The 25,480-nt window shown below is 47.0% G+C and overlaps 2 protein-coding genes and 1 non-coding gene across 7 annotated transcripts in view; all 3 read right to left on the bottom strand.

The window, feature by feature from the left end:
- Positions 1-639: 639 nt before the first annotated feature.
- Positions 640-750, bottom strand: LOC118605842. Its single transcript, XR_004952251.1, has one exon. It is a non-coding gene; the product is annotated as a U6 spliceosomal RNA (small nuclear RNA).
- Positions 751-6,233: 5,483 nt separating this feature from the next.
- On the bottom strand, positions 6,234-10,460 carry ZFP36L2 (ZFP36 ring finger protein like 2). Its single transcript, XM_016142235.2, has 2 exons — positions 10,107-10,460; positions 6,234-9,587 (listed from the first exon to the last, which is right to left on the bottom strand). The coding sequence occupies exons 1-2, from the start codon at positions 10,155-10,157 to the stop codon at positions 8,154-8,156; spliced, it is 1,485 nt and encodes a 494-aa protein (XP_015997721.1). The 5' UTR covers positions 10,158-10,460; the 3' UTR covers positions 6,234-8,153.
- A 1,729-nt stretch (positions 10,461-12,189) lies between these two features.
- Positions 12,190-25,480, bottom strand: part of THADA (THADA armadillo repeat containing) — a 278,522-nt gene continuing 265,231 nt past the window's right edge. For all 5 annotated transcript variants that reach the window (XM_036224851.1, XM_036224852.1, XM_036224853.1 and 2 more), the window contains 2 exons: positions 15,983-16,152; positions 12,190-14,928 (listed from right to left, as the gene is read on the bottom strand). In XM_036224851.1, coding sequence (XP_036080744.1) covers positions 14,533-14,928; positions 15,983-16,152 — 566 coding nt within the window. In that variant the 3' untranslated portion in view covers positions 12,190-14,532. The remainder of the gene's footprint in view (positions 14,929-15,982; positions 16,153-25,480) is intronic.

Consider the following 25,480-nt stretch of genomic DNA (forward strand, 5'->3'; position numbering starts at 1 on the left):
ACAAAAACAAGGACAATAAATTAATCCATTTTTTCAAATGAAGAAACTGAGGCTCAAAGAGACAGTGAATTGGGCTCAGGTAACACAATGGGTTAATTGACAATCACTGGGACCCACTGCCCACCTCTGACTTCAGAGTCCCAGTTCTTTCCCACTGGTGATAACCTACTGGGCTCGGGCGAAAGGTCCAAATGAGTCCCCCTCTCAGGGGTATTTACATTTTTAAGGGGACTCTGAGGGAAGGTTTTTTTTTGTGTTTTTTTTTTTCATTGAAAATGTTTAACCAAAATATAGAAAATTTCAAAGGATAACATAAGAGAGCAGTATAAAGGTCACTGAACCAAAATTATCATGCTCTAATGGAGGAATTGGTGGGGGGCAGAGGGCAGGCTAAGCTCACCACCTCAGCCCATCCTGTGCCCCTTTGCTCTGTTCTCCACCCCCAGGCAATGTATTCATCTTTCCTTTCCTCTCTGAGACCATGCTGTCTTTAACTACAGGGCCTTTGCACTAGCTGCTCCTTTTGAAAAAATTAAAGTATAGTTGACATATAATCTTATATTAGTTTCAGGTGTAGAACATGGTGATTCAATCTTTATATACTGTACAAAGCGATGACCACAATTCCAGTAACCTTCAAAATATGTGAAATGCTTCATGAATTTGCGTGTGTGTCTTCCTTGTGCAGGGGCCATGCTGACCTTCTCTGTATTATTCCAATTTTAGTCCATGTGCTGCCGAGATGAACACCCAGCTGCTCCTTTTACTTGGAAAACTCACTAGCCCTTTGCCTTACTGTTACTTACCCTATGCCCTTCTTTAGAAGCTTCCTGGACCCTAAGCGAGGTCAGTTTCTCTGACAGGGGCTCTCTCATACCCCGGATTTCAGCTTGAGTATGTTTTTTTTTTTTTTTTTTAAATTAAGATATAATTCACATACAATTAAATTTGCCAGATTAAAGTACACAAATGTAAAAATTTTAGTATATTCTTAAGGTTTTATAACTACCACCACTATCTAATTCCAGAATATTTTCACCAACCCAAAAAGAAACACTATATCTATCACCAGTCATTCCCATTCATCCTTTATCCCCTGGTAGCCACTAATCTATTTTGTCTCCGTGGATTTGCCTATTCTGGACATTTCATTTAAGTGGAATCATATGAGATGTGGTCTCTTGTGTCTGCCTTCTTTCACATAACATAATGTTTTTAAGGTTCATCCACATTGTACTGTGAATCAGTACTTCATTGCTTTCTATGACTAAATACTATTCCATTGCATGGATATATCACATTTTGTTTATTTATTCATCTGTTGGTAGATATTTGGGTTTTTCCACTTTGTGGCTATTATGAACAATTGTACATATTTTTAATGTAGACAAAATAGAGCATGCATCAAGCCGAGCAGGGGAAACACACTTTAATAAAATAGTTATAAAAACCGGTATATCACTTTGGAAAATAGTACTGGCAGTTCTCAAAAAGTTAAGCAGTAGCGTTACCATGTCCTCCGACAATTCTACTTCTAGGTATATTACCAAAAGAACTGAAAAATATATGTCCACACAAAAATATGTACGTGGATATTCATAGCGGCATTGTTCAACAATAGCCAAATGCCCATCAATTGATGAATGAATCAACAAAATGTGGTATGTCCATACAATGGAATATTATCCTGTCATATAAAAGAATGAAGGCCGATTCAAGCTACATTATGAGTGAACTTTGAAAACATGTACCCTCCATGAAGGCATGGATGACATCTGTCAGCTCACCTTTTACCCCTATGCAGTTTTACTAGATGACCAAGAACTATCTGTGGGATGAATGAAAGGTTCTGCCAGTAGTGCCAGCATTCCCAGCATCCCACCACTTTGATGTCTAGACTGAATCCCAGGGCAGTGAGGGGGACCTGCCGACAAGTCTGAATCTCACCAAGTCTGGCCCTCAGTAATACATGCCTCCTGTCCCATGGCATCACTGATTTCCATTTTCCCAGTGTGTTACTTTAGGGTCCAGGCATCCAGTAGGTGCTCAACAAAGTCCCAGCAGATTGATCTGACTTGACATGAAGCTTCAATAGTAGCCAGGCCAGGGAGAGACAATCAGGTAGCATAGCATCACCTGCCACATACCTCAACCAAGTTCCCTGCTCTTTAAGTGCACTCCTTCTCTGTTCAGGGGTTCAGGGAAAGAATCATTAGGCTCCCAATGACTCACAGCACCTTCTCAAGTGGCACAGGGCTCAGAGAATGCCCTGCAAGCAGCCTCTCACTCCTGTCACCACAGGAGTGGTGGGATCTGGTACGCCCTTGGCCTGCATTTCAAAGGGTTCCCTTCTCCTGATAAAATTGGCACTGGGCCCAGTGGAGGGGTCACAGGCCACCCCACAGCAGGGGCCTGGCCTCCTGCAGAGGGGGTCACCGGGAATTCTGTGTTTCATCAAATATTGCTGGGCCAGGGAGTTTTATTTGAAAATAATTTTAATTAGCCGGAAACTAGGAGTTTAATAAATGGAAAACAGAGAACTTTCCAAGGCCACAGCTGGGAAACACTTGCTTTTTTAAAAATTCCGCCTTGCTTCCTAGGCCAGCTAAGCACCCTGACATGAGGGCCTGACTGCCAAAGGAATCCACAAGGAAAACAAAGCTTATTTTTAGAGAAATATTTTAAACTCCGTTTAAGGGAGCTTAGGAGTTTTCTTGTCTGCCTAAAATCATTAATATCTTTCTATTTCAGAGCTGCCCCTCACCCCAGGCGGCATAAGAACTCCTATCTGACAAGAGCTATTTCTGCACAGATGAAAAAAATGGGCCCCTTCCTCCTCCAACCAGAGAATTAACTGTTTCTAAATATGTCCCTGCAGTCAGGCCCAGGAGGCCTGTCCTTGGCAGGTGTGCCCCACAGTAAGGTGGGTATAGGGTCCCTACAGGCCTGAAGGCTTGTCTGCCACCCTCCCACTCAGCCTGTTCTGCCCACTGCCCTGCAGGAAGCAGATGACAGCTCGGCCATCATTTCCGGGTTTTGAAAGCAGTTTTCGACTTGAAAGAGGCCTGCTAAAAAGGGCTGCTTTTCCTCTGTAGGTGTTGTTAACACCCCCACCCCCACACAGACACACTCCCACCTATAGACACATCTAGACCCAAACATACAGCTACATCGGCAGATCCTTCCTCACATCCCACAGACCCACGCACCTATCCACGCGGCATCAGCTACACAGACACACCCACCCACAGCAACAGGCACACCCAAACCCACACATGGATTTCCACACTTACCCACAGACTCTCACACCCTGCAGACGTACATGCACACACCACACAGATCAATAGCCACATAGGTCCACGCACCCCGAGATAGCCCCACAGACCAGTACCCCCTACAGAAACACCGTACACAGACACCGGAGTACCTGTACACATAATACACGTGAACGTGTGCACACCCACCTAAACAGACAAAAACACAGATACACATATACACCTTCCACATGGACACACCCCCACAGACCTTCAACACACACAGACACACCCTTAAACATATACATACTTATAGGCTTTCCAGGGCTAGCAAAATCTGTCAGGAGAGGTTGGAAGGACCCACCTAGGCAGGTACTGTGGCTTTTTGCCGCCCAGGTCCCCACCTACCTCCTTCGTGCAGGGCTCCTCCAGCAGCCCCTGGGCCTGGTCCCACCCTGCTCCCCCAGCACCTCCCCACTCCCTCCCTGCCCTAGCTTTGCCAGCAGCATGGAACTGGATCTGCCCTGGATGGCCACAGGTCTGCACATCCCCTGGAGTGTGAACAAGAAAAAATAAACACAATTAAATGAGGTAACAGCAATGGAGAGTGGATATATAGGCCCACGATTGAAGGTAAGCCTGGCTATGGCTTAGCCTCTAAGGGCTGTGTCAACTCCCACTTATTCATAAGGCCAAGGAAGGCACAGAGACCCAACTTCTGCTTTCAAGAAGACACAGAGTCACATCTGCCCTCACTCTTGTCACCACAAGCAAAACAGGAGAGCAGATGCATGGGGATGATTCCATTCCAGGTTTAAATGCACTACTAGCATGTTTCCCTGCACACATTCAGCTTGAGGATTTTTCTGAGACCCCTCCCCCACCCCCCCAGGAAGATCTTAACATTGAGCATCCTAGTGCTGGGCCAGACCTGCAGCTAAGAGCTATGCCTCTTTTTCCTAACTGCACTGGGCCCTGAACTGCTGCAGAGCTTACAATCCTCCATCTATTTCCATGGGTGGGTGCAGAGCTTTGGCCTCCTCAATAGTTTTTTTGTGCTCCCCACCCCCCCTTATGCACTCAGCAGTGGATTCAGACAAAGTGAGTGGTAGAAAATATGTCCATGCATGCATCCCTTCTGTGAAATAATTTAGAAAGTGGTGCACACTAATTGGGTTGCTTAAAAAACACTTCAGTTTTCAAACAGCCTGTGGAAATGCCTCTGTTAAGATATTCTAAATGCTATTGCATTCTGGACTCATTTTCACCATTGACTACAAAAGAATTTTATCCTGAACCTAATGCAGTTTTGGAACCAGTGTCAGTTTTAGTTCCGCTCCCCAGCCCCTGATAGGAATCCTGGCTTGTCCTTACTTGCAATTTTTTACTTCTTGTTCCCCTAATTTAAACAAAAACTTTGCTAAGGGTGATCAAGCAATAGCAGAGTTTTGTTTGTAAATTCCAGCTGCTGCAGAGACAATGACCTACATACCCTCCATTGATCTGCAGCAAGGAAATTTCTGAATGACTCCCCCCAGCTTTCCACTCTCCACTGAGTCTAAAATACAAAACACCCTTAGAAGTTGGGCTTGCAAACAAACCGATTTTAAAAAATGAATGTGGCTTACCCCAAAAAGAAGTCTGACATTCCAGCTGATCAAAAAGTACTTGTTTAAGAAAAATGTTTTGGAATGAAGTGGAAACAAGGCCTTTGAAATGCAGCCTGGCCTAAATAACAACACGTTTTTAGACTTTTCCTCCCCATTGCACATTCTTTATGGTGAAGAGGCCAAGGAGCCTGCAGGGTCTTCCAGGCTCAGCCCTCCTTGGCCTCGGATTTCCCTTCCCCCACTGCTGAGGCCCTCAGCCAGGGGCCAGGCATCTGGGAGAACTTTGAAACTGTTGCCCATCCCCTTTGGCAGCATGGACCAAGCACCAAAATGCTCCAGCTAACACCAGCACAATCATCCTTAACTTGAAACAGCTGCCCGAAGCCTGGAGTGGCTCTGCAGACTAACCCCCACCCTGCCTAGCTCAGCTGCCTGACACAGGAGACCCCAGCTAGGCAGGGAGAAGGGATGGAAGTATTGGTTGATAGAGCCCAGCTGCTGTAGATAAGAAAACAAATTATTGCTAAATCTCTTACTTTGGAAAGTGTGTCTGGGTGGTGGGCTGGGGGAGGAGGAGAAGAGGGTGAAGGAAAAACATGGATTTGTGAACCTGCTTTTTAAATTTTTTAAGTTATTTGTAGGAAAAAAAATACTAAGGTTTTGGTCAACTGTTCTGAGAATCAGCAAATTGTTTTTCTTCTGCCTTTTTCTAGAGGCCTGGGTTGAATTTGCTTTCTGGCTAGCTGTCCAAAAGCAGACAGTAATCCTTTTGCATAAATAGGGTGTGTGCTCACTCCCAGAGGAAGCAGTCCACGTAAACAAACATTACCCAGATATAAGTTTAAACTGTTTAATGTTTTGTCCCTTTCTCTCCTCTCTGGACAAGGACACAACCAGGTTTTCCAAAGTCCAGGCAAATCCCAGGCCTAACACTCCACCTCCAGTTCAGCATTCTAAAGGTCTGAAGCCCACCGCCTGGCAAGACCATTCTCCCTTCCCTAGCCAAGCAGTTCTGTTCCCTGGGCATCCCAAGCAAAAAAATCCGGACCTTTAGCTGCCACTGCAGACACGTGATCCACTTGGTGACTCATAGGCAGGCCACACCCCTTCAGGCCTCCCAGCCAGGAGCTGCCACCAGCCAGTCAGCCAACACTGGGATGCATCTTATTACCAAGGGTAACAGCTAACTAATGCCCTTGACAGTCAAATATTTTCAGCTAAAATAACTTCTATAAAATACGGAAGGGCAGGTTGTCAGCTCTGCAAATCCTAGCCCCTAACCCTTCTAAGGCCTGGGTGAGGACTGACACAAGTGGTGGGGAGCGAGAAAGCTACATATCCCCACAAAAAAAGCTATCTTACACATAACTTTTTCCCAAAAATTTTATTGGGGGAAAACTACAAAACATTTACAGTACAATGTTTACAGTCACAATTTGTAGTGAGCTGACTCCCCAAAATATATTACAACTCAAGTTACATTCAAATATCTACTTCTGTCAAAGTAGTCCAGAGTACATACATACATAGTGCTCCAACTGTACCTACGTACATACAAACTAAAGCTACTGCTCATTCATCTGCTGCCCAGGAAAGCATTCCTGCCTTTCTACATGGGAAAAAAAAATAATACAGGTTTTAGAATTTTCTGTAATTAAACAAGGCATATTCATGTAATACATATCATTTTAGACTAAGTTGGCCTCTTCACTTTATCTATATAAAAAAAAAAAGTGGTAAAAATCTTTTTCCTTTTGTGCAGTTGAACCCATCCTACATTCAAATTCTCTCGAGCACTAATAGACAAAATACTTATTTGGTTGAGGAAGATTTAAGGCAAGTTTCCGGCCCCTCCAAAGGCACTGAGACACTACCCCCCCATTATTGCTACGTCTTTATATGCAGAGCATGTCACAGTAGAACTGGTGGAATAAGCAAACCAAAACATTTTTTGCTAATTTATAAACTTGGAATGAGAAAAGCATACCACATTTAAGCGTGATTGCAATGTATGTGGTCATTTTCTTTAAAGTTGGATGGGCTACAACCATTATACATTCTAAAAAAACTCATAAGATATTCCTTAAACTACTTCCACAGCATCAAGATAGATTTCTGTAAAGAAATCACGCAATCTTTCAAAATTTACGTAAACAAGGAAAGAAATTAATGAAATAAATATTACATACAATCTCTTAAATTAAGATTTTTTTACTCATTTACAATAAAATAACCATGTGAAGTTACAAAAGGCATATATTACTGTGAAAAGAACATACACTCCACATTTTGCCGATAATAATGGCAATCATAATTTAACATAATAAAAGAATATATATCTATTGCTTTTCATCATACTTGATAAATACAGTATGAACAAAATTTTCAATGTATACTTTTCACAAGATAATAAATAAGTTAAATAGTTTTTTCATATTGAGTTGTGGTGCAGTGGTGCGAATCAACTCAAAACAGCTAAAAATTCAGCAGTTATTCCCCAACAATTACAAACTAATCTCTGCCCACGGCTTCCAGAGAGAGCAGACGAAATGGTTCTAAATTAAACATACACCAAGTGGTGGCAACAAAACCAGTAACCAGTATGAAACTTTGGAATGCAAGGGTTTTTTTTTTCCCCCAGACACATGTAACTCGGTTTAAAAACAAAAAACAAAACAACCTATGGAGATGACTACTATAAAAGGCATATTCTTGGCAGAATATTAAATTCTAAAAGCTTATAGGTTTAGCAAGGTGGTGCCTTGGCTGGTTTGTTTACACTGGTCTGAGACAATGAGAAACTTCTCTCAAGATAAAGAGTTCCCACATCTGGACTGTAACTAATGCTTTTCAAGTGAAGATATGGAATGGTGGTTGGTAGCTGCTGGTGCTGGGTTGATTTTTTTCTAGAGTCCCAAACTCATGAGACCTAAAAAAGTTTAAGTGTTTGGCTTTTTGTTCTATTCGCATCACAACTGCCCTGTTGTGAATATTTTGTTCATCAATACAAAGTTAGTTGGCTTTTTTTTTTGCTCAACAATAATGAAACTTCGTAATAATAATAAAAATAATAATAAAAAACAAGAGGAAACCGAAAGGGGAGGAGTGGGGGGCCCCTCCCGGCACATATGTTCGAGTCCAAGTGCTCGGTCCGGCCTATAGTCTGCTTGTGCCTTGTGTCACCCCCTACTCCCGCGGCCCCCTGCCCTTAGGAGGGACAAGATGGCAGGGGCGCCCTCCAACACCCGCAGAAAGGCCTTCCCTTCCTCCTCACTGGCGCCCTCTTGCCTCAGTCGTCAGAGATGGAGAGACGGCTGAAGATGGGCAGACGCCGGCCAGGGTCGAGGCTGGGGGACTCAGAGCCGCTGAGGCTGCCAGAGCTCAGTGAACCACTCAAGTAGCTGTCGCGGTCCGACAGCGAGTCCGGGGGACTAGGGGGCGCATCGAACACAGGGGAGTCGGATAGGCGGCGAGGCAGCTGGAAGCTGAAGGGCGGCGAAGGAGGTGCAGCGGCACTGGCAGGGAGGGGCGCGCTGGGCGGCGCTGGGGGCTGTGCGGGGGGCACCAGGCCGTGCTGCTGTTGCTGCTGGCTGCGATAGTAGGCGGCAGCGGCCACCGCGGCGAAATTGTGGGTCTGGATGGTGAGCGGCGTGATGAGGCTGCTCAGCTCCGGGCCAAAGGCAAAGGCATTATTGGCGCACGAGGCTGATGAGCAGGCGGCACACGGGGCGCCTGGCGCCAGCAGGTCCTCAGCGCCCCCAGTGCCGTACAAGAGGGCAGCCGCTGCAGCCGCCGCTGCCGCCGAGGTACAGCACGTCGGGGCGCCGGAGGGCGTGGAGGCTGCCGAGGCCGACGAGCAGGAAGAAGCGGACGAAGAGCAGGACGAGGCCGACGAGCAGGAGGGCGGCGGCGGCGTGCGCGAGGTGGGGCTGTCGAGCAACAGCGGTGACTCCAGGCCCCCCGGGGGCTGGTGGTGGCCCGAGGGGAAGCCTGAGAAGCTGAGGCTGTGGTGCAGCTTGGGCCGGGGCTCCCGCGGGAAACCCAGGTGCAGCGCGTCGCGGGTGCTGAAGGTACGCAGATCGCCAGAAGGGCCCCCCGACGGCGCGGGCCGCCGCTCATCCGCGTTGTGGATGAAGTGGCAGCGCGGCCCGTAGGGGCAGAAACCGATGGTGTGGAAGGTTCGGCACAGCTCTGTCTTGTACTTGGGGTGGCGGGTCAGGCTGCGCAGCTCATGGAAGCCATGCGCGAACTGGCACTTCTCGCCGTACTTGCACGTGCCGCTCTCCTCGAAGGGCCGGCACAACTCAGTTTTGTAGCGAGTCGAGTTGATCTGGGATCCGCCACCCCCCTTCTGCTGCTGCTGCAGGTGCAGGAGGTGCTGGCTGCGCTCGCCATTCTCGCTGAACGAGCGGTCCCGGAATTTGTTCTCCTTGTTCAGCAGGGCCGTGCCACCGCCCCCAGAGGGCTCCTTGAGGGTGCCGTAAGAGGCCGAACTGCCGGCCGCACCGCTGCCGCAGCTGCTGCCGTTAGGCGCGCCCGGGAACTTGGGCGAGCAGCTGCCGGGGCTAGGCGCGGGGTGGGCGAGCGCGTGCAGGTTGCTGGATGAATGCCGTCGGAGGAAGCCCGGTGTGTAGCCGGAGCTGGGGGCGGCGGCCACGGGCGTCCCCACCGCCTTCTTGTCCAGCATGTTATTCAGATTGAGGTTGGCCAGGGACTTCTCCGTCTGCCAAAAGGAGGGGAGCGGGGCAGGGATGAAAAAGGGTAAGGGGAAGAAGAGTTGGGGCGAGTTGCAGAGGAACTGCCAGCCTTCTGGTTCTTTTTCCTTTTTGCAGCTTTCGATTCGCCCCCCACCCTCCACCCATACAGCGCAAAAGAATCAAGTTCGCGTTGGGAGGAGCCGGACTCCCACTCCAGGCCGCGCTGGTTTTCGACATGTGATCCTTAGCCTGTGGGCCGCCGGCCTGGGCGGCGCAGACTCGGTCCGGGAAGCCCCGGGCAGCGTGGCCGCGGTCGGCTCGGGAGAAACAGCTACAGCCGCTCCCTCCTGCCCTTCCTCCCTCCCTGCTCCTTCTCCCCGCCCACAAGACACAAACATAACTACTGCAAACTTCGGGATTTTTCTCGACCCCAAAAAGTCAAGGTGGGGAGGGGTCCCCCAAAAGCTTAGGACAGAAGATAAAGTCTGAAACCTCGAAGGGCTTCCTGCTTGCCCGCCTTCCTTTCTCCTTGCTCCCCCGCGTACCTTGCACAAGAAGTCGATATCGTAGAAGGCGGACATAAGTGTGGTCGACATGTTTCTGGATCCTGTAAAGGTCGGAGTTGCGGGCAGGGAGGTCCAGAGGAGCCCTCGGGGCGGTGCGGCCGGGCTCGAGCCACGACGAATAACGGGCGAGGGGCGGGGAGGGACTGAAAGTTGGCTGGGGGCGAGAAAAGCGGGAAAGGGAGGCAGCGTGGACTGGGTTGAGGGTGCCGGGAGTGCGGCGTGGGGGAAAAGGAGAGAGAAGCAAACTGCGCTCCTCCGCACCCCGGGGCGCCCGGCCCGCCCCCCCCGCGCGGAGCCGACGGCAGCTCGCGAACTGCTGGAACTCCGCGGGCCGCGAGCGCGCGCCCTATATAGAGCGCCGAAGCGCGGCAGCCACTGGGCGGGCGTGCCGGGGGAGGGGACAGAACGCTGACCCGACTGGGGTCTCCAGGCAACGCCGCCCGCCGGCTCGCGGACGTCAGGCGCCTTCCTGGCCTCTCATTGGCCGCCGCCAATTTTTTTCCTCTGGGGGAGGGGGCAGAGGCCTCGGGGCGGGGCAGGCTGCAGCGGCGCCCAGCACCCGGGGCGGCGTGGAGAGTTCGGCCCAGATGGGTGCTGTTGAGTGGCGGCGGGTAGATACTGCTCCTCTCTTGTAGGACTACACTGTTGGAAATCCCCAGCACGTTTTACGTGGCTAGCGTTCTGCAATCCTAGACGTGTCTTTCCTCGCCCAATCCTGCTCGGCGAAATTGCAGAGCTTTTATCTCCCACCCTGAGTTTTATACTGGACGCGGGAATTGCAAAATCCGAGAAATTTACAGCCGTCCGCGCAGCATGTCTGGTTTGCAAAGGGTGCTCCGGTTGGGGGCTCGGCTTGAGTCCGGTGGATGGCGGCTCCATCTGATTGCACGTGGAGACATGGTGGGGGTGGGGGCGGAGCGGCCACGCGGGCGGCTGCCGAGGCAGTCTCGCCCAGAGGAGCCTGGGCCGGTTTCTCCGCCCCCCTCCCCGCCCAGGCTGCAGTAAACAGGGCTTGAGCGCTGGGGCCTGCCGGGCAGGGCCGAGTGTCTGAGGACAAGGCGCTGGCTTTGCTAATCACATCACAAGACCTTGAGCCAGGGCCAAAGGCGCGGAGTGGCGCGGGGCGTCCCGGGCGGGGGAGCCAGCTGGGAGGACGGGAGGAAAGGCCGGCAGAGCCGCGCAGGCATGGAGGCGACTCCCCGCCACCCCATCCGTCTGCTGGTCAGCCTGGCCTTCTCCAGCCCTCCCGGGAGTTGGGGTGCAGCTGTCAACTAGGCTTCCTGCCTGCCTCAGCTTGGGCCTGGCGCGTCCTGCAAGCCCCTTCCCTCCCCGGCTTTTGGGAGAGACGCGCTCTGCCTTACCTTCCCTCGTTGTGAGCCGCAGGCTCTGGGTGAGGCCGACCCGCGGCCAGGCATGGCTGGGCACCGAGGACTCGGATGATGGACTTGTCGCCTTTCCTTCTTGTCAGTCCCATACCCCAAAAGCCTTTGCTGGGGTTTGGGATGTCCTCTGCCAAGGGGTGCCCTCCAGGTATGCGACCACCCCCACCCCCCGCCCCAGTGCCCAGTAAGGCTAAAGCCGCCAGCAGCCCCATTGGGGCTGATAGTCTGTTGCAGGACACTTGTCACTCCCCGTCAGTAACTATGCTGCCGGAAAGCTGGAGCCTGGCCCATGACTTTGCACACCTGGCCACCTAGACTGCAACTGGGCTTAAGTTGGAAGGTCCAGTACTCATCAGGGAAGAAAGCCGAGCCACCCATGCCCCCTTCCCAAACTGATATTATTTCTTGCTGATTCCTTGCCCTCGTTTCTTTTAGGTGCTCATTCCCTCTCTCAGTTAATCGGGAAGGAAATGAGTTAGACCTGTCACTCAGGAACATACCTTAGAGTTCAGCTTGAGTGCAGTGGCCCACAGCTGTAATCCCTGCCACCTATCCAGGGAGGTAGTCAGTGTAGGGCTGCAAGGACTTTAGGATCAGAAACTTAGGGTTTGGAGTTCAGACCATGCCCCTTACAAGCCCTGTGATTTTAGGCCAGTCATATAATCCATTTGGTACTTGGGTTTCCTGGTAAAACTAAGACAATTCCTGCTTTATTCATCTCTCACCCTGTTAAGGTGCAAATGAGTTATCTGTGAAGGTGTTTAAAAGATAAACAAGTATAACACATCTTATTTATTAAGACAAATTGATAAAGCATAAAAATGGAGAAATCCAGGTCTCTTGACTATGGCCAGATGGGTACAGGTCCACAGAATCGTGAATGTAGAGCTAAGCACCAAATCTTGGTCTGCAGAGTGGACCCTAGGGCAGTAACCTCAGAAGAGGTGACTGCTTTACTATTACTACTCAGCCTACCCTGGTCCTTGCACAGGGCTGGCCTTCTGTGGCTGACACTTCAAGCACCCTGACTGTTACGTTATTTGTAGAAATGACCCCAAAAACAAAATTCTGAAGGGGGCCCTGACAGGAGGGTATTCTGCAGTTTTCCTGGTAATGTATCAGGAAAGTGTGAGACAGCCATTTCCATCAACAAGATTTCAGATACAAAGCCAGTGACACATCTGTCCTTTCTGCCCTCCCAGGCTGGCCATAGCCAGTCAAGATAAAATCCTGGGGTAATTCCTAGTCAACACCTATGAGAATATCCACTTTGCAGGCTTGGTAGAAGGATTCTGGAGGTAATGTGTAAACATGCTAAGGTACCAACATGCTTTGATACGGAGCACCTGCTGGTGTAAAATATTTTTATTATGTAACTGCTTTTATTTCATTTTAAATGAAGAAAAAGAACACTGGCTTTTTCCAATGAACTGGGCTTTGCTGGGGCCAGTTTCACAATTATTCTCCCATGGTTATCACATTATGCCAACAATTGCCTGACTTCTCACCAGCCAGGTCTTCTAAGAACAAAAGAAATGTTAGGTTGGCAACTTTCCATCAAGTGTGGGCTACACAGATGCCTAACCAGGTAATTAATTCAGGATCACAAAAAACAAAAACAAAAACACATTTTGAGCTGATTGCAAAACTACCCAGGGAATTTCCTGTTCTCTTTAGGACAAAACTTTGGACACTAACTCTTCTCCCTGCCTCCTCGTAAGGAGCCCTTTCTCTATACTTCCATTATGGCTGTGTTTTTAGTGTTAGGTGATTTTCTTCCAGAGAGAGACAAATTATATTTGAAATATAAGCATTCCTGTAGTAGGAAATGATCATATCAAACTCTCTTCTAAACTGCCCCTTCAGACCATCAAATATCAATAAAATAATTCTAAGTGACAGCTCACCTGAGATGTATTTAAACATTATTTACAAACCCAAAAAGCCAGACTAAAAGTTATCTGAAATAACTTTTTCAGATAACTGGATGAAAAATGAATGTGGATGAGGCTGTGACCTATCCAAGCCATGAATTTCAAGATAACTCGCTGTGGGTTACACTTATTCTGAAATTACAAATTAAGAATGTCAAGCCAATGAAAAACAGGACCAGCAACAAAATGTGTGCAAGAGTGACATCTGCTGGGTGTCTGAGGAAAAGGGCTGGGCTTGGAAAGGCAGAAAACCCTTAAGATTTCTAGATTCAATTACTGAAATGGATAAATGTGTTTTCTGGCATCTTGAACGAGAAACTTCTTGTTATTGCCACCAAGAAAATGATAGTAAACAGTGTAGGCATCAAATAAATCATTTATTCTGGCTCTCTTTTCTTTAGGTTCCTTTTAAGAGCCAAGAGTCTATGCTTTCACTGGGTGGCAAAATCAGGTATCCTAGCTTTAGCACAAACACTTGGGGGCGGGGGGGGGGCAGTAGGAGCTCTCAATGGCTCTTTTAATAATTAGGATGGCATGTGTAGGTCACTGCAGGACTCACACATGCAGACAATAAAAACAATACTATTTGAAGTTGATCCTTAATCTCAGAATCTAACATTTGGAACATATTTCTGCTTTAGCTAAATTGGAATAAAATTTGGAATTCTGACCAAGTGGGCTGTTTGCCAACTAATCCAGCTCCTACATCCAGCTAAAAAAAAGGGGTTGGAGGAGAATCATGTTAAAACTCAATTCTGAGTAGTCAATTCATAGAAAATGCAGGCTGGCTATGGCTGGACATTAGAAGTCCTGGGGGACGAAAAAGGCTAATTCAGGCCTGCAGGTGGCCTGCACCTGGGAACAGAGTAAATATTCAACATGGTAGCCTCACTTCCTACAGTAGCTGCAATAAACCAGGCTGCCTTGAATGAGTGAACTGAAGAAAAACTCCTCTGTAGGAGGACTAGACTCACAGAAGTGGGGGAGGTATGAAGGGGAAAAATATTTGATTTATGTTCACATTTCCTGCAGGTTTAGTGGGGGACTAATCTACCCCCAACCTGTCCCCACCCCCAAAGTCTTCTTTCTTCAACAAGCAGTTTCTGTTCCTGGAAGAGTTAATGGATTTGCTTCTGCCACAGAGTCCGAAGCACTGAGGACGAGGGTGTCTTCCCTTTCCTTTCCTTCCAGAAAGGCCAGCAGCCTCAGGCAAGCCAAAGTCCTTTCCTCCTGAATACGCAATCTTGTGAACTCCACTGTCTTCAAAAACTCAGCAGTTGGTGGCAGTTCTCTGAAGAGCTGAGAAAGGAGGTGGCACTGCTCTGACATTGTCCTTTGAAGATGACAGAGCCTCTCAGGGCTGAGGGGATGCCAGCTGGACTTGGAGAGGAGACAGAAGAGGTGCTTGTAGAGATATTTTACGAAGATCAGGGTCTCAGCCCAAAAGTTGACTTCTACTTTTTCAAACAGGTAGTCTTCTTCCACCTCAATCAAATGAAAAAGCCGAAAGTCAACCTTATAGGGAATGTGGACAAGCCCTAGTCCAGACCAGAGTCCTACCAGATGCAGAAGAGATGTGTCCCCTCCTCCACCAGAGAGAGGGCCCACTCTCGCCTGTCAACACCCACATATACACACCACTTGCGGCCTTGAAGGTCACCTTCTATTTTCACTTGTACTTCTCTACTGGAGAGGAATTCCCCCCCACCCCCCAGACTTAACATGACCTTTGATAAAGATGTGTTTATGGTTCCAAGCCAAGATATTTTGGGGGCCTGGTGCTGAAAAGGGGACCTCAACATGGGAGCGGGCCCTAGACCTGAGGGTATATCTAGAAATTAGAGAGGAAGAAGGAAGGGAACTCTCAGCAGCATAAAAAGAGCAAATTACCAAACATGAGACACTAACTAGTCTCTGAGTATGAAATCAAATTTCTATAATACTGGGGATTTTCAAGGTCATTTTATCACAGACACTTTATCTTGTCTCTGAATTTCCCGTAAACAGGCTGCTTTTTGAACTCTCAGCTTGTCAGTGATGCCAAGAAGGCCAGCTGAGTCAGACACTGGTGGATATGAATTTTCAGTCCTCAAGATGCTTTTGCTGCTTGTCTTGGTCCTCAGTTTCCCTACCTGTTGACTGTTCTCTCACCTGGACAGGCTAATAGTTTTCTTTCTACCCTGGAATGACCTCAGTTCTCTGGAAATGTTTCACCTTAAGAGCCCATAATAGGGAGCCCCCAGCTCTAATGTTGACTAATAAGAATTTTCCATAATTCAACTCTCAGCTTCCAAGGGGTCTCTTTCAAAGTCCTCTGTCCCCACAGACCAGAACCCCAAAAGCCAGCATGAGAGTGGCCCCGCAACCCCCAGAAGACTACCATGGATGTTTGGACAGTTTCCTAATTCATTACTGCTCTGAGCATCCAGAAACACACTTGCAGCAGGCACTATAGGCTTAAGTATGCCTTTAAGTGCTGCATCTAGTGAGTTTAGAACACTCCAATTTCATCTCCACTGCCCTGAGACCCCAGGACTACCTGCTGCACACTCTCCACACAGACCATGAGGTCATCACCCTCTCCCAGTAGCCATCCAAGCAGGACTGGGAGTCCAGAGGCCAGCTGGTCCCATTGCTGGAGCAGGTCACACAGGACAGCCAGGGCCAGATCCAGGGCAATAGAGGCATCCACCTGACAGAAGGCAAATTCTGCAGAAATAAGAGAGAGGCAAGTGATGGATGTGTTGCTCCAGGGAGGCTCTGTTGGACTCTGGGAACATGAAAGGCCTCAGGTGAAATTACTGCCACCAGGTGGGCGGGGAAGCCAGTGGGATAGGCTCATTAAACGTTATCATTGCACTTTTGCGTCCTGCTGTCTACACAGCTAGAATGAGTCATAGGCCTGAACCCCACCATTTCCACGCCCCCCTCCCAGTGACAGAAGCAGCCCCACTTGCAGGACTAGATGTTTAGCTCCCCTCAGGCCGTCTAGTTAATTGCAAGGATATCAGGAATGCTTCTCACCCAGTGTCTCCTCTCAGGCCTGCCACAAGGCCTGGATTCCATTGGTTTGCCCCTTTCTCTGACAGCGAATCCCACTGGGCACCTAATACACTGAATCTCTAACACCTTAGCACAGGGCATCAGCAAACTTTTTCTTAAAGGGCCAGAAAGTACTCAACTCTGCTGAAAGCAGCTACAGACAATAAGTAAACAAATGGTTGTGGCTGTGTTTCAATAAAATTTATGGCCCAATAAAATTTGAATTTCATGTAATTTAGACATACCATAAAATAGTCTTTTGATTTTTTTCCCAACCATCTAAAAATATAAAAACCGCTGTGTTATAGTTCATAGGCTGTACAACAACAGGTGGTGGGCTGGAATTAGCTCATATTTTGCTGCCCTCTTGGAGTGAATTCGTTTTCAGACACTTGTTTTCTTAGCTGGCTGGGGGAAGGGTGCTGAAAGAGGAAGTGGGTCCCTTGGGGAAACTATTGCTTATTTCATCATTTTGCCTTAGACAGTCCTAAATATGGGTTTGAAGGGAGGCTCAGGGTGTTGACACTTCCGCCAACAACTCCGCCTCTCCCACCCCCAATCTGGAGGAGGTCTGAAACATGGAACTGGAATCCCACCACCCAGATAATGAACCTCTGTGCACCAACGCTTGTCTTCAGTGACCCACTTCTGTCGAGACCTGTCCTTCCCAAATCCACATTTCCAGCTCGAGCCCACAGATGTGTCCCTGACCAGTTGGCTCCAGGAGAGACTTGCTTGGTACACAGGGAGAAGGCTCAGTCTAGAATGGAAGGCCAAGTTCCCCATGGTGTTGAACCAGGCTTAGCGTGACGGCCCCCCTGAGGGCCTATGATGTGCTAGGCCCCAACCAAGTACTTTCTCTCCAGTCCTATGAGTTGGGTAAGTATTCCTACTTCACATATAAGAAATCCAGAGCTCACAGAGCTTTACGTGGCTGTAAAGAAAATGAGATCAGCAAAGTTTCATTGTGTATGCAGAGCACAGATCTGGAGGATCAGTACCAACATTCCAGAGATCTCACTGTCTTTATGGTGAGATAAGCAGGTTTGGTGACCCCCCCAGCAGGGCCAGGACTAGTTAGAGCCCACAAAAGTAGAGCCTCACTCATGGAAGCAGCCAAAGGACCAACGTTATCACCCTGAGAGCTCCAAATCAATCCCTCACGACACCTGCCTCTAGTGTCCCTGCTTCTTATGCTGGGATTCTGCAGCCTGGAACCAGAATTTAAACAAGGAAACAGAAAAAGGGGTGTGTGTGAAGGTGCACTTTGGCTATAGGTCTGAGTCAGATGTTGGTCCAGCCTTCGCCTACAATATAATCTCTTTCTGACTCTTCTGTGTAGTTCTCAACTGGTTCAAAATCTGTCTGGCAGAATTAGTTGGCATTTTCAACTCTGAAAGAATTGAAAATATACATGAAGATCAGCATAGGAATATATATATATATATATATATATATATATATATATATATATATATATATATAAAATCAGATGCTCAGAACATTCTAGTTTATAGCTCTGGAGAGCATAAAATCTTTCCTTTACCCCCACTTGATTTAATTTGAACACTAACATAGGAGTTGCCACAAAGACAGCATTCATCAAATGGTTAACTAGTATTATTGTTGATGATAAACATTTTCCTTTGATCGAACCCTTATTGTTCCCACCACCATAAGGGAGGTATCCCTATTTAACAAATGAGGAAGCTATGCTCATAGGGGTCGGGTAAACAGGTCCAAGTTCACGGAGTCGGTAGTGGTGGCCCTGAGTTGTCTCAGTGCACGGGCTGCACCCTACCTGCACCCTACCCATCACCCCGTAGAGATGAAGAAGTTAGACTTTATCACTTTTAGTTATTAAAAAAGGTCCCACCTTGGGGCTATATTTTGAAAAAAGGTCAAAGCTGTAAATCTTTAGTATTGTGGCACCAGCAGCAGGTCAGCTTATCTTGAAACATTTCTAAAAAATCTGGCCTCTGATTCACCCCACCTTTCCCCCACACCTTTGTTTTTATTGTCTCCTTAAGGCAAGGGCTAAAAGCACCACAGTGAAGAAATAAGTTTCATCTACCAGCAAAATCAGTGCCTGTAGCTCAGGCAACACTCCTATTGGGTCCATAAAGGACACATGGAGCTGACCAGAGATGCCACCAAGAAGGCCCCATGACAGGACAGATATCCTCCATCCTGTGCCAGTTTGCCATGAATCATGCTTAGATGTGGCAGGAGAGTGACGAGAATGACAGAGGCACAGGAGAAGAGCTGGCGAGTTGGCTGGAAGTGGATCTAGATAAAATTATAACTATCCAAACACCAACCTTGCAAGATGAGGAAGAAAAGGGAAGGAAAGTTGGGATGGGGGTTGGGGGAAGGGAGGATTAGTTGGATTTAGATCTCCCAGTTGAGGGGCCAGATGCATCCTGCCAAATTCCCTCTTTTTCTACCATGCTCTGGACTAGGACAGCTCAGCCTGAATAGTCCAGATCTCTACAGGCCAAATGCCTTGTAAAGGGGACACTGGAGAGTAGGGAGAAGAGTTTTTCACCTAACGCTGCAGACCAGCCAGGCTCTCACAAGCTTACCAGTTCATCGAGGAAACAAAAAAGCTAGTGATAAAGCAATAAGTGTTTGAAGAATCTGTTGTGTGTCTATAACAGTCAAACAAGTTGGAAAAATATATCAAAACTGGAGGACTCATACTTTATGATTTTGAAACTTACTACAAAGCTACAGATATTAAGACAGTGTAGTAGCAAAGGGACATAAAAATCAATAGAACCGAGTGCCCAGAAATAAACCCTCATACTTAGTCAATCGATTTCTGATAAGGGTGCCAAGACAATTAATTGGGGGGGGAGGGAGGGGGGGAAGAACAGTCTTTTCAACCAATGGAGTTGAGACAACTGGATATCTGCATGCAAAAGAATTAAGTTGGACCCTACTTCACAACATATACAAAAATTAACTCGAAATTTATCAAAGACTGAAATTTAAGAGCTAAAACAATAAAACTCATAGAAGAAAACATAGGAATAAAGCTTTGTGACTTTGTATTAGGCAATGGTTTCTTAAAAATGATATCAAAAGCACAAGCAACAAAAGTTAGACTTTATCAAAATTGAAAATGTTTGTTTCAAAGAACATCATTAAAAAAGTGAAAAGGCAACTCACAGAATTGCTGAAAATATCTGCAAATCTTATGTTTGACAAGAAACCTGGATTTGGAATACATAAAGAACTCTTAAAACCTAACAACAACAACAACAACAACAACAACAACTCAATTAAAATATATGCAAGGGATCTCATTAGACATTTCTCCAGAGGAGATATACAAGTGATCAATAAGCACATGATGCTCAGCATCATTAACCATCAGAAAAATGCAAATCAAAACACAATGAAATACTACATCATATCCACTAGGATAACTATAATAAAAAAGACAATAAGTTTTAGTGAAGATATGAAGAAACTGGACTCTCATACCTGCTGGTAGAAATGTAAAATGGTGCAGCTATTTTGGAAAACAGTCTTAAAGTTTCTCCCACTCTTAGGCATACACCTAAGATAGATAAAAAACATGTCCACACAAAAACGTGTACATGAATAGCCATAGCAGCGTTGTTTACAATAGCCAATAAGCGGAAACAACCAAAAACACTCATCAACCAATGAATGGATAAATGAGATGTGGTATAGCCCTATAATGGAATGTTATTCAGCCATAAAGGAATGAAGTACTGGTATATGCTACCACATGGATGAGCTGGGAAAACATTATGGTAAGAGAAAGAAAGAAGCCAGACACAAAAGACCACATAATATATAATTCCACTTATATGAAATATCCAGAATGGGAAAATCATAGTGGCAAAAGGTAGATCAGTGGTTGCCCGGGGTTGGAGAATGGGGAAAATAAGGAATGACTGCTGATAGATACAGTGTTTCTTTTTGAGTTGATGGAAATGTTCTGGAATTAGATAGCGGTGATGGCTGCATAACCTTGTGAATATACTAAAATTTGTACTTTAATATAGTGTATTTTGTGGTATGTAAATTAGATCTGGGCTGGGGGAATGGGGAGTGTGGGCATGAGGCTGAAAAATGAGAGATTCACATTCAGTCATTTGGAAATGGCTTAGGAACTTAACAAATGAGCTTTTAGGACTGGTTAGTCCTGTGTCTTCCATCCTTGTGAATGGATAACTTGAATTTCAGGTACCTGTGGAAAATCTCTCAACTCTGCAATCCAACCAACTCTCCATCCACCCACCAACCTACCCATCCGTTCACCTGTCAATTCAAACTTTACATAGCCACAAATATTTTTCGGTCACCTACTATGTGTGTGTGTGTGTGTGTGTGGGGGGGGGGGCGGCACTGTGAGAAACAGGAGAAAAACCCCAGTCCCTTTTCTCAGACAGCAAATCATTTAGTCAGAGGCAAACAGACACCTATGAAGTGTCAGGAAATAGTCCAAGATGGTGTATGATATGGACTAATTATCCCATTACTAGCAGTAATGAAAAGACAGAAAAAGAAAAGACATGTGAGGCATGGAAAGAGGGAGAGCTTCCTGGAGGGGAAGTTTGGGCAGGCAGAGGGTCAGAAGTCAAGCTGGGAGCGAAGGGAGGAGCAGAGAGATTAGACCTGACCATGGAAGAGGGGTGTTTTTGAGGAGAACTGGAGGTGAAGGTGGAGGGTCACATGGGCTGGAGCCGGCCTGGGGTGGCAGAGGCAGCGTTTGACTGAGTGAGTATTACTGTGCCTTCTTAGTGAGTGAAAATATTTTAAGGTTTCACTAGGCTGTTTCCAGAAAACTCCATTATTTCTAGTCTTTTCCACAAACTTCTCACTTCCCCTCAGCAGGGCAAGAGACTATGTTTAATTAGTCATGAGAGACAAGTGTGGAACTGAAGCTTGGTTCGGCTGCTGACTTTGCCATTCAGCTATCCTGGGGGTGCTGGAAGCTTCTCTGCTCCCTGCCTCTCCCGACCCTCCACCTCTAGAGCCCAGGGATCTCTGCTCTTCAGGGCCGTCAGATCCAGGGCTCAGAGGTGGGATTCCAGGCATGGCAATCTGGGGGAGGACTTCATGGCTACATCATCGTAGGTCATCATCATCTCAGCCTTTACCTCTAAACAGAGCTTCCAGGTGACCCTTACCTAGGACAAATGGCCCAGAGGAAGGTTAGTGTCTTAATGAATGGAGAGGAGCGACAACTCCAGCTCTGAAGAACCAACAGGAAGTCTGGATGTGGGAATATGGGTATTTGTGCTATTAGTCTCTCTTCTTTATCTGAATATTTAAAAAATTTCATCAAAAAAGAACCAAATGTGCTGGTCAGTACTCCCAAGGGCAGCCCCAACCCCAGCATGCACTGGGCTAAGTGCCAGGGGCGTTGCGGCACTGAGCCTACGGCCCACCCACTCACTGCTCTGAGTCGGTGTCCTTGGACTACACCAGCCCTTCCCCCTACTCCCAACCTGGCCATGCTCTTAAGTCTAGAGGGGAACGCAAACTTCACCTGGCCTAAGAGGACCTTTCTTCTTTCTACTTCTTTTTGCTTTTAAACCACTGTTTAAAAGACAGTTACGCATGGAGGCAAAACCCAACCAAACACACAGATCTCAGGGGTTCTAAGGCCCCAAGGGACCTATCAGAAGCATCTGCACAGGGGTGCAACTGGACTGTTTGGTCTTTATACAATTTCCGTACAGCTCACATGGTTTTTGAAAAATCAGGAGATTACTCATTTAAAAAATCCAAATTTCTAACTTTTTCGAACATTCAGAAAATTAGAACCTGCCATCTTTAGAGCTGCATTTTAATGTGATAACGGCTGCTTGAAGCAGAGCACTGGCCACGCCCTATAGGAGGCATCTGTGCATCTGGTCTGGCACCACCCTAAGGCCTCCCACCTCACCCCTGTAGGTCTGGGAACCTACACTAGGGTACTGAGGAAGGCAGTGGGCCCCAGGCCCGCTGCTTACCTTTACAGATGAGAACACTGAGACCCTTGGCCAAAGCTCTCCTCTCACCAGTCTCCCTCACCCTTCTCTGAGCCTTCCCTCTTCTACCCACTCTCATGGCTTTGATTTACTCACCATTCTTCCTGTCTGATCTTCTTTCTCATCTAGACAGGCCTACTTGTCTCTCAGGACCCAACCTAGGTCCTGTGGTCTGGAATTCTCCAGCCCACTATGACCTTTCTCTGCTAATATCCATATAGCACTCAATGTGTTCACAGATGGCGAGGGAGGGCATTCTGCGGCCTAATCCCACATCTTTGCTTTTTCTAGGATCATCATATAATAGCACTGGGCACAGAGCAGGTAATACCCATTTGGCACTTGGTTAGAATCTTGTCCTAAGCAATTAACTTAGGCTTGTGTTTCCCCAATGGGAAGACTCCAAGATTACAAGAATCAGGCCACATGTGTAGATAGAATCATGTTGCCATTTAACATTCAAGGTTATTGAAGTTTCCGAGAAGTAATTCAATCAAGATTAATCACACAGGTTGTAAGTGGTAGAGCCAGATATAAATGCAGGCTTGTCTGACTCAAAGCCTATATTCTTAACCATTTTGCTAAGCATAAGTATTCAATGAACAGATGGATGGATGAATTGACTGATTATTTTCTGTTCTCTACCCCAGATCCATTCTTTGTCCTTGTCTATCCTGTCAGTGCCCAGGAGGTTGACCTCTATGGACTGTATTACCCAGGTTTCATTGCTACCTGGCATCTAGTTGGATTCATCTAATGGAAAAGTGATGCTGAGATTTTGGAGGGTAGGAAGAGAGAGAACTTGGGTACTTCTTCCTGCTTCTTCCCCTGTAAGTCACCAAGATTTTGGTGGTGGCTGTACCCCCTGCCCCCAATTCAGCTCTCGCCAGGTTCTGTTAAACCCATTCCCTCTGCTCTCAGCTGTAGAGTGGTAGGGAGGTAAGAGCTTCCTACTGTTACTAGTCCCTGGGTGACTCAACATCACTTACTGTTTCCCTTCACCTAGTGGTTCTGAACTTCAACCAGAGATGATGTCGCCCCTCAGGAGACATTTGTCAATGTCTGGGGATATTTGTCAATGTCTGGAGACATTTCTGGTCATCGGAATTCATTGGCGGTGGTGCTATTGGCATGTAGTAGGTAGAGGCCAGGGGTGCTACTAAATAATGCACATTACAGCCTCCTCCCCAAACTGTCAGTTGTGCCAAGGTTGAGAAACCCTGTCTTAAGCCTACCCACAACCCTGTATAACTGTAGTCCTTCAGTGAATTCTCTTCAAGTAAACACTCTAGTACGTGGACGGATGGCACTCTTCAGTGCTCATAAGGAAACAGGACTAGGTCTCTAGCAGATGAAAAGGAGCTCATCTCCTCATTTCCTTTTAATTGGAAGGCAATCCCTAGCTCAGCCCCTTCGCACCAACTCTGGGCAGAGAGGCGGCAACAGGTGAAAAGCAGCCACTTGAGATGAACAGCTTGTGACAGAGCCCTTTCTGTCTGGAGGTGGAAAAATTTTCCAAGTCTGAAGGGAAAGGATAAAAACACCCATCATTTGAAATTCTCAAAGTACTTGGGGAAAAACTTTCAAATATTAGGAATTTGCTTTTTCATAATTTTCTAGCTATATTCATATGGGACAAATGACCGGGATTCCCAAAAGTTCCTTAGACCCAGCCCCCAAAGACAGGTTCCCGCAGACACGGTCACGTGCCTGAGGGAAACACTTACCTGGTGACCTTCGTAAAACCAGAAATAAATACTCCAGCAAGTCCTCTGTTTCCATTTTAAGGAAAAAAATTTTTTTTAAAACCCTTTATTTTTAGTTTAAAAACCCCTATAATTTAAAAAAATGTGAGCCTACCTCAAATCACTGGGTAAATATACATATGTAATTTATAAATATATAAATATATACATACATTAAGATATATACAACACATTTCCCTGACTGATTTTAAAAATGAATACAGCCAACCTGAATGAAAGAAAACAAATAAGCATTTCATAAGAGTTAAAAGTGTGGTGTGCACTTCTTATTCAGTAGGGCTATACTTCACCAAAAAGCAGGTGATAAATTATAGCTGGTTAATGGTACCCTTGGCTTAAAGCTTATAAAAATACTTGGATCTGTTCACTTCCAACCACACCAAAGATAAAGGAATGGATTCAAACAAATATCACCCTTGGGCAACAACGCCTGTGAAAAAGACTCGCTTTTCCTACGGGCTCTCAGCTTGTGGAGGTGGAAGTGGCACCCACCAGCCACTGAACCTTTCGGGGTACTGCAGTTAAACCCAGTTTTATGTGCAGCTCACTGTCCTGTTTCTTGTGGCTACCTCCCATGGGAAAGAGTAAGGTGCACGTGGGTTTCATCCATGGCGGTTCCAGAATAACGACGGCCTTTCCCTGGGCTCCTGGTGTGTGAAGGGGCCACAGGATAAGGAGCGAGCTGGGTCCAGATCAGAGATGCTCTGGACAATAGCATCTGGGACACATCTGGCATTCCTTCATTCAGCAAGGATTTCTTTGGCCTGAACCATGTCAGGCCATTACTGGGCAAGATGCAAAGTACGCCCTTGGCCCCAGGTAAGACCCACCCACTCTGGCACTTCCCCTGCACTCTGCCTGCTCCTTGATGGTTTCACTCTGCTGAGCTTCTCAAAGTGTTCAGTCACCTCCACCTCTTCATGGAAGGCAGATGCCTTTATTCCTCTCTAACATGGTCATTTACCCCGAAACTCTCCTTCTGGAAGGGGCAATCTGACCAGCTCACCTCATCTCCCTTACCTTGCCCAGTGAGCCAGTAAAGGCAGGCAAAAGTGCCTTTGATGAGGTGAGGTACAATGAGAATTCCTATAGACTGGAAGGCCCCCTTGGGGGGGCCCTGGGCAACTTGAAGTCCCCTTCTTCTATCAGCCCCCTCTTCCTCTGCCTGGGCAGAGTTCAAGGCTCTATAGACACATTCTGCATTCTTTAGTA

This window comes from Rousettus aegyptiacus, unplaced genomic scaffold, assembly GCF_014176215.1.
Source record: "Rousettus aegyptiacus isolate mRouAeg1 unplaced genomic scaffold, mRouAeg1.p scaffold_m13_p_7, whole genome shotgun sequence".
NCBI classification, from domain to species: Eukaryota; Metazoa; Chordata; class Mammalia; order Chiroptera; family Pteropodidae; genus Rousettus; species Rousettus aegyptiacus.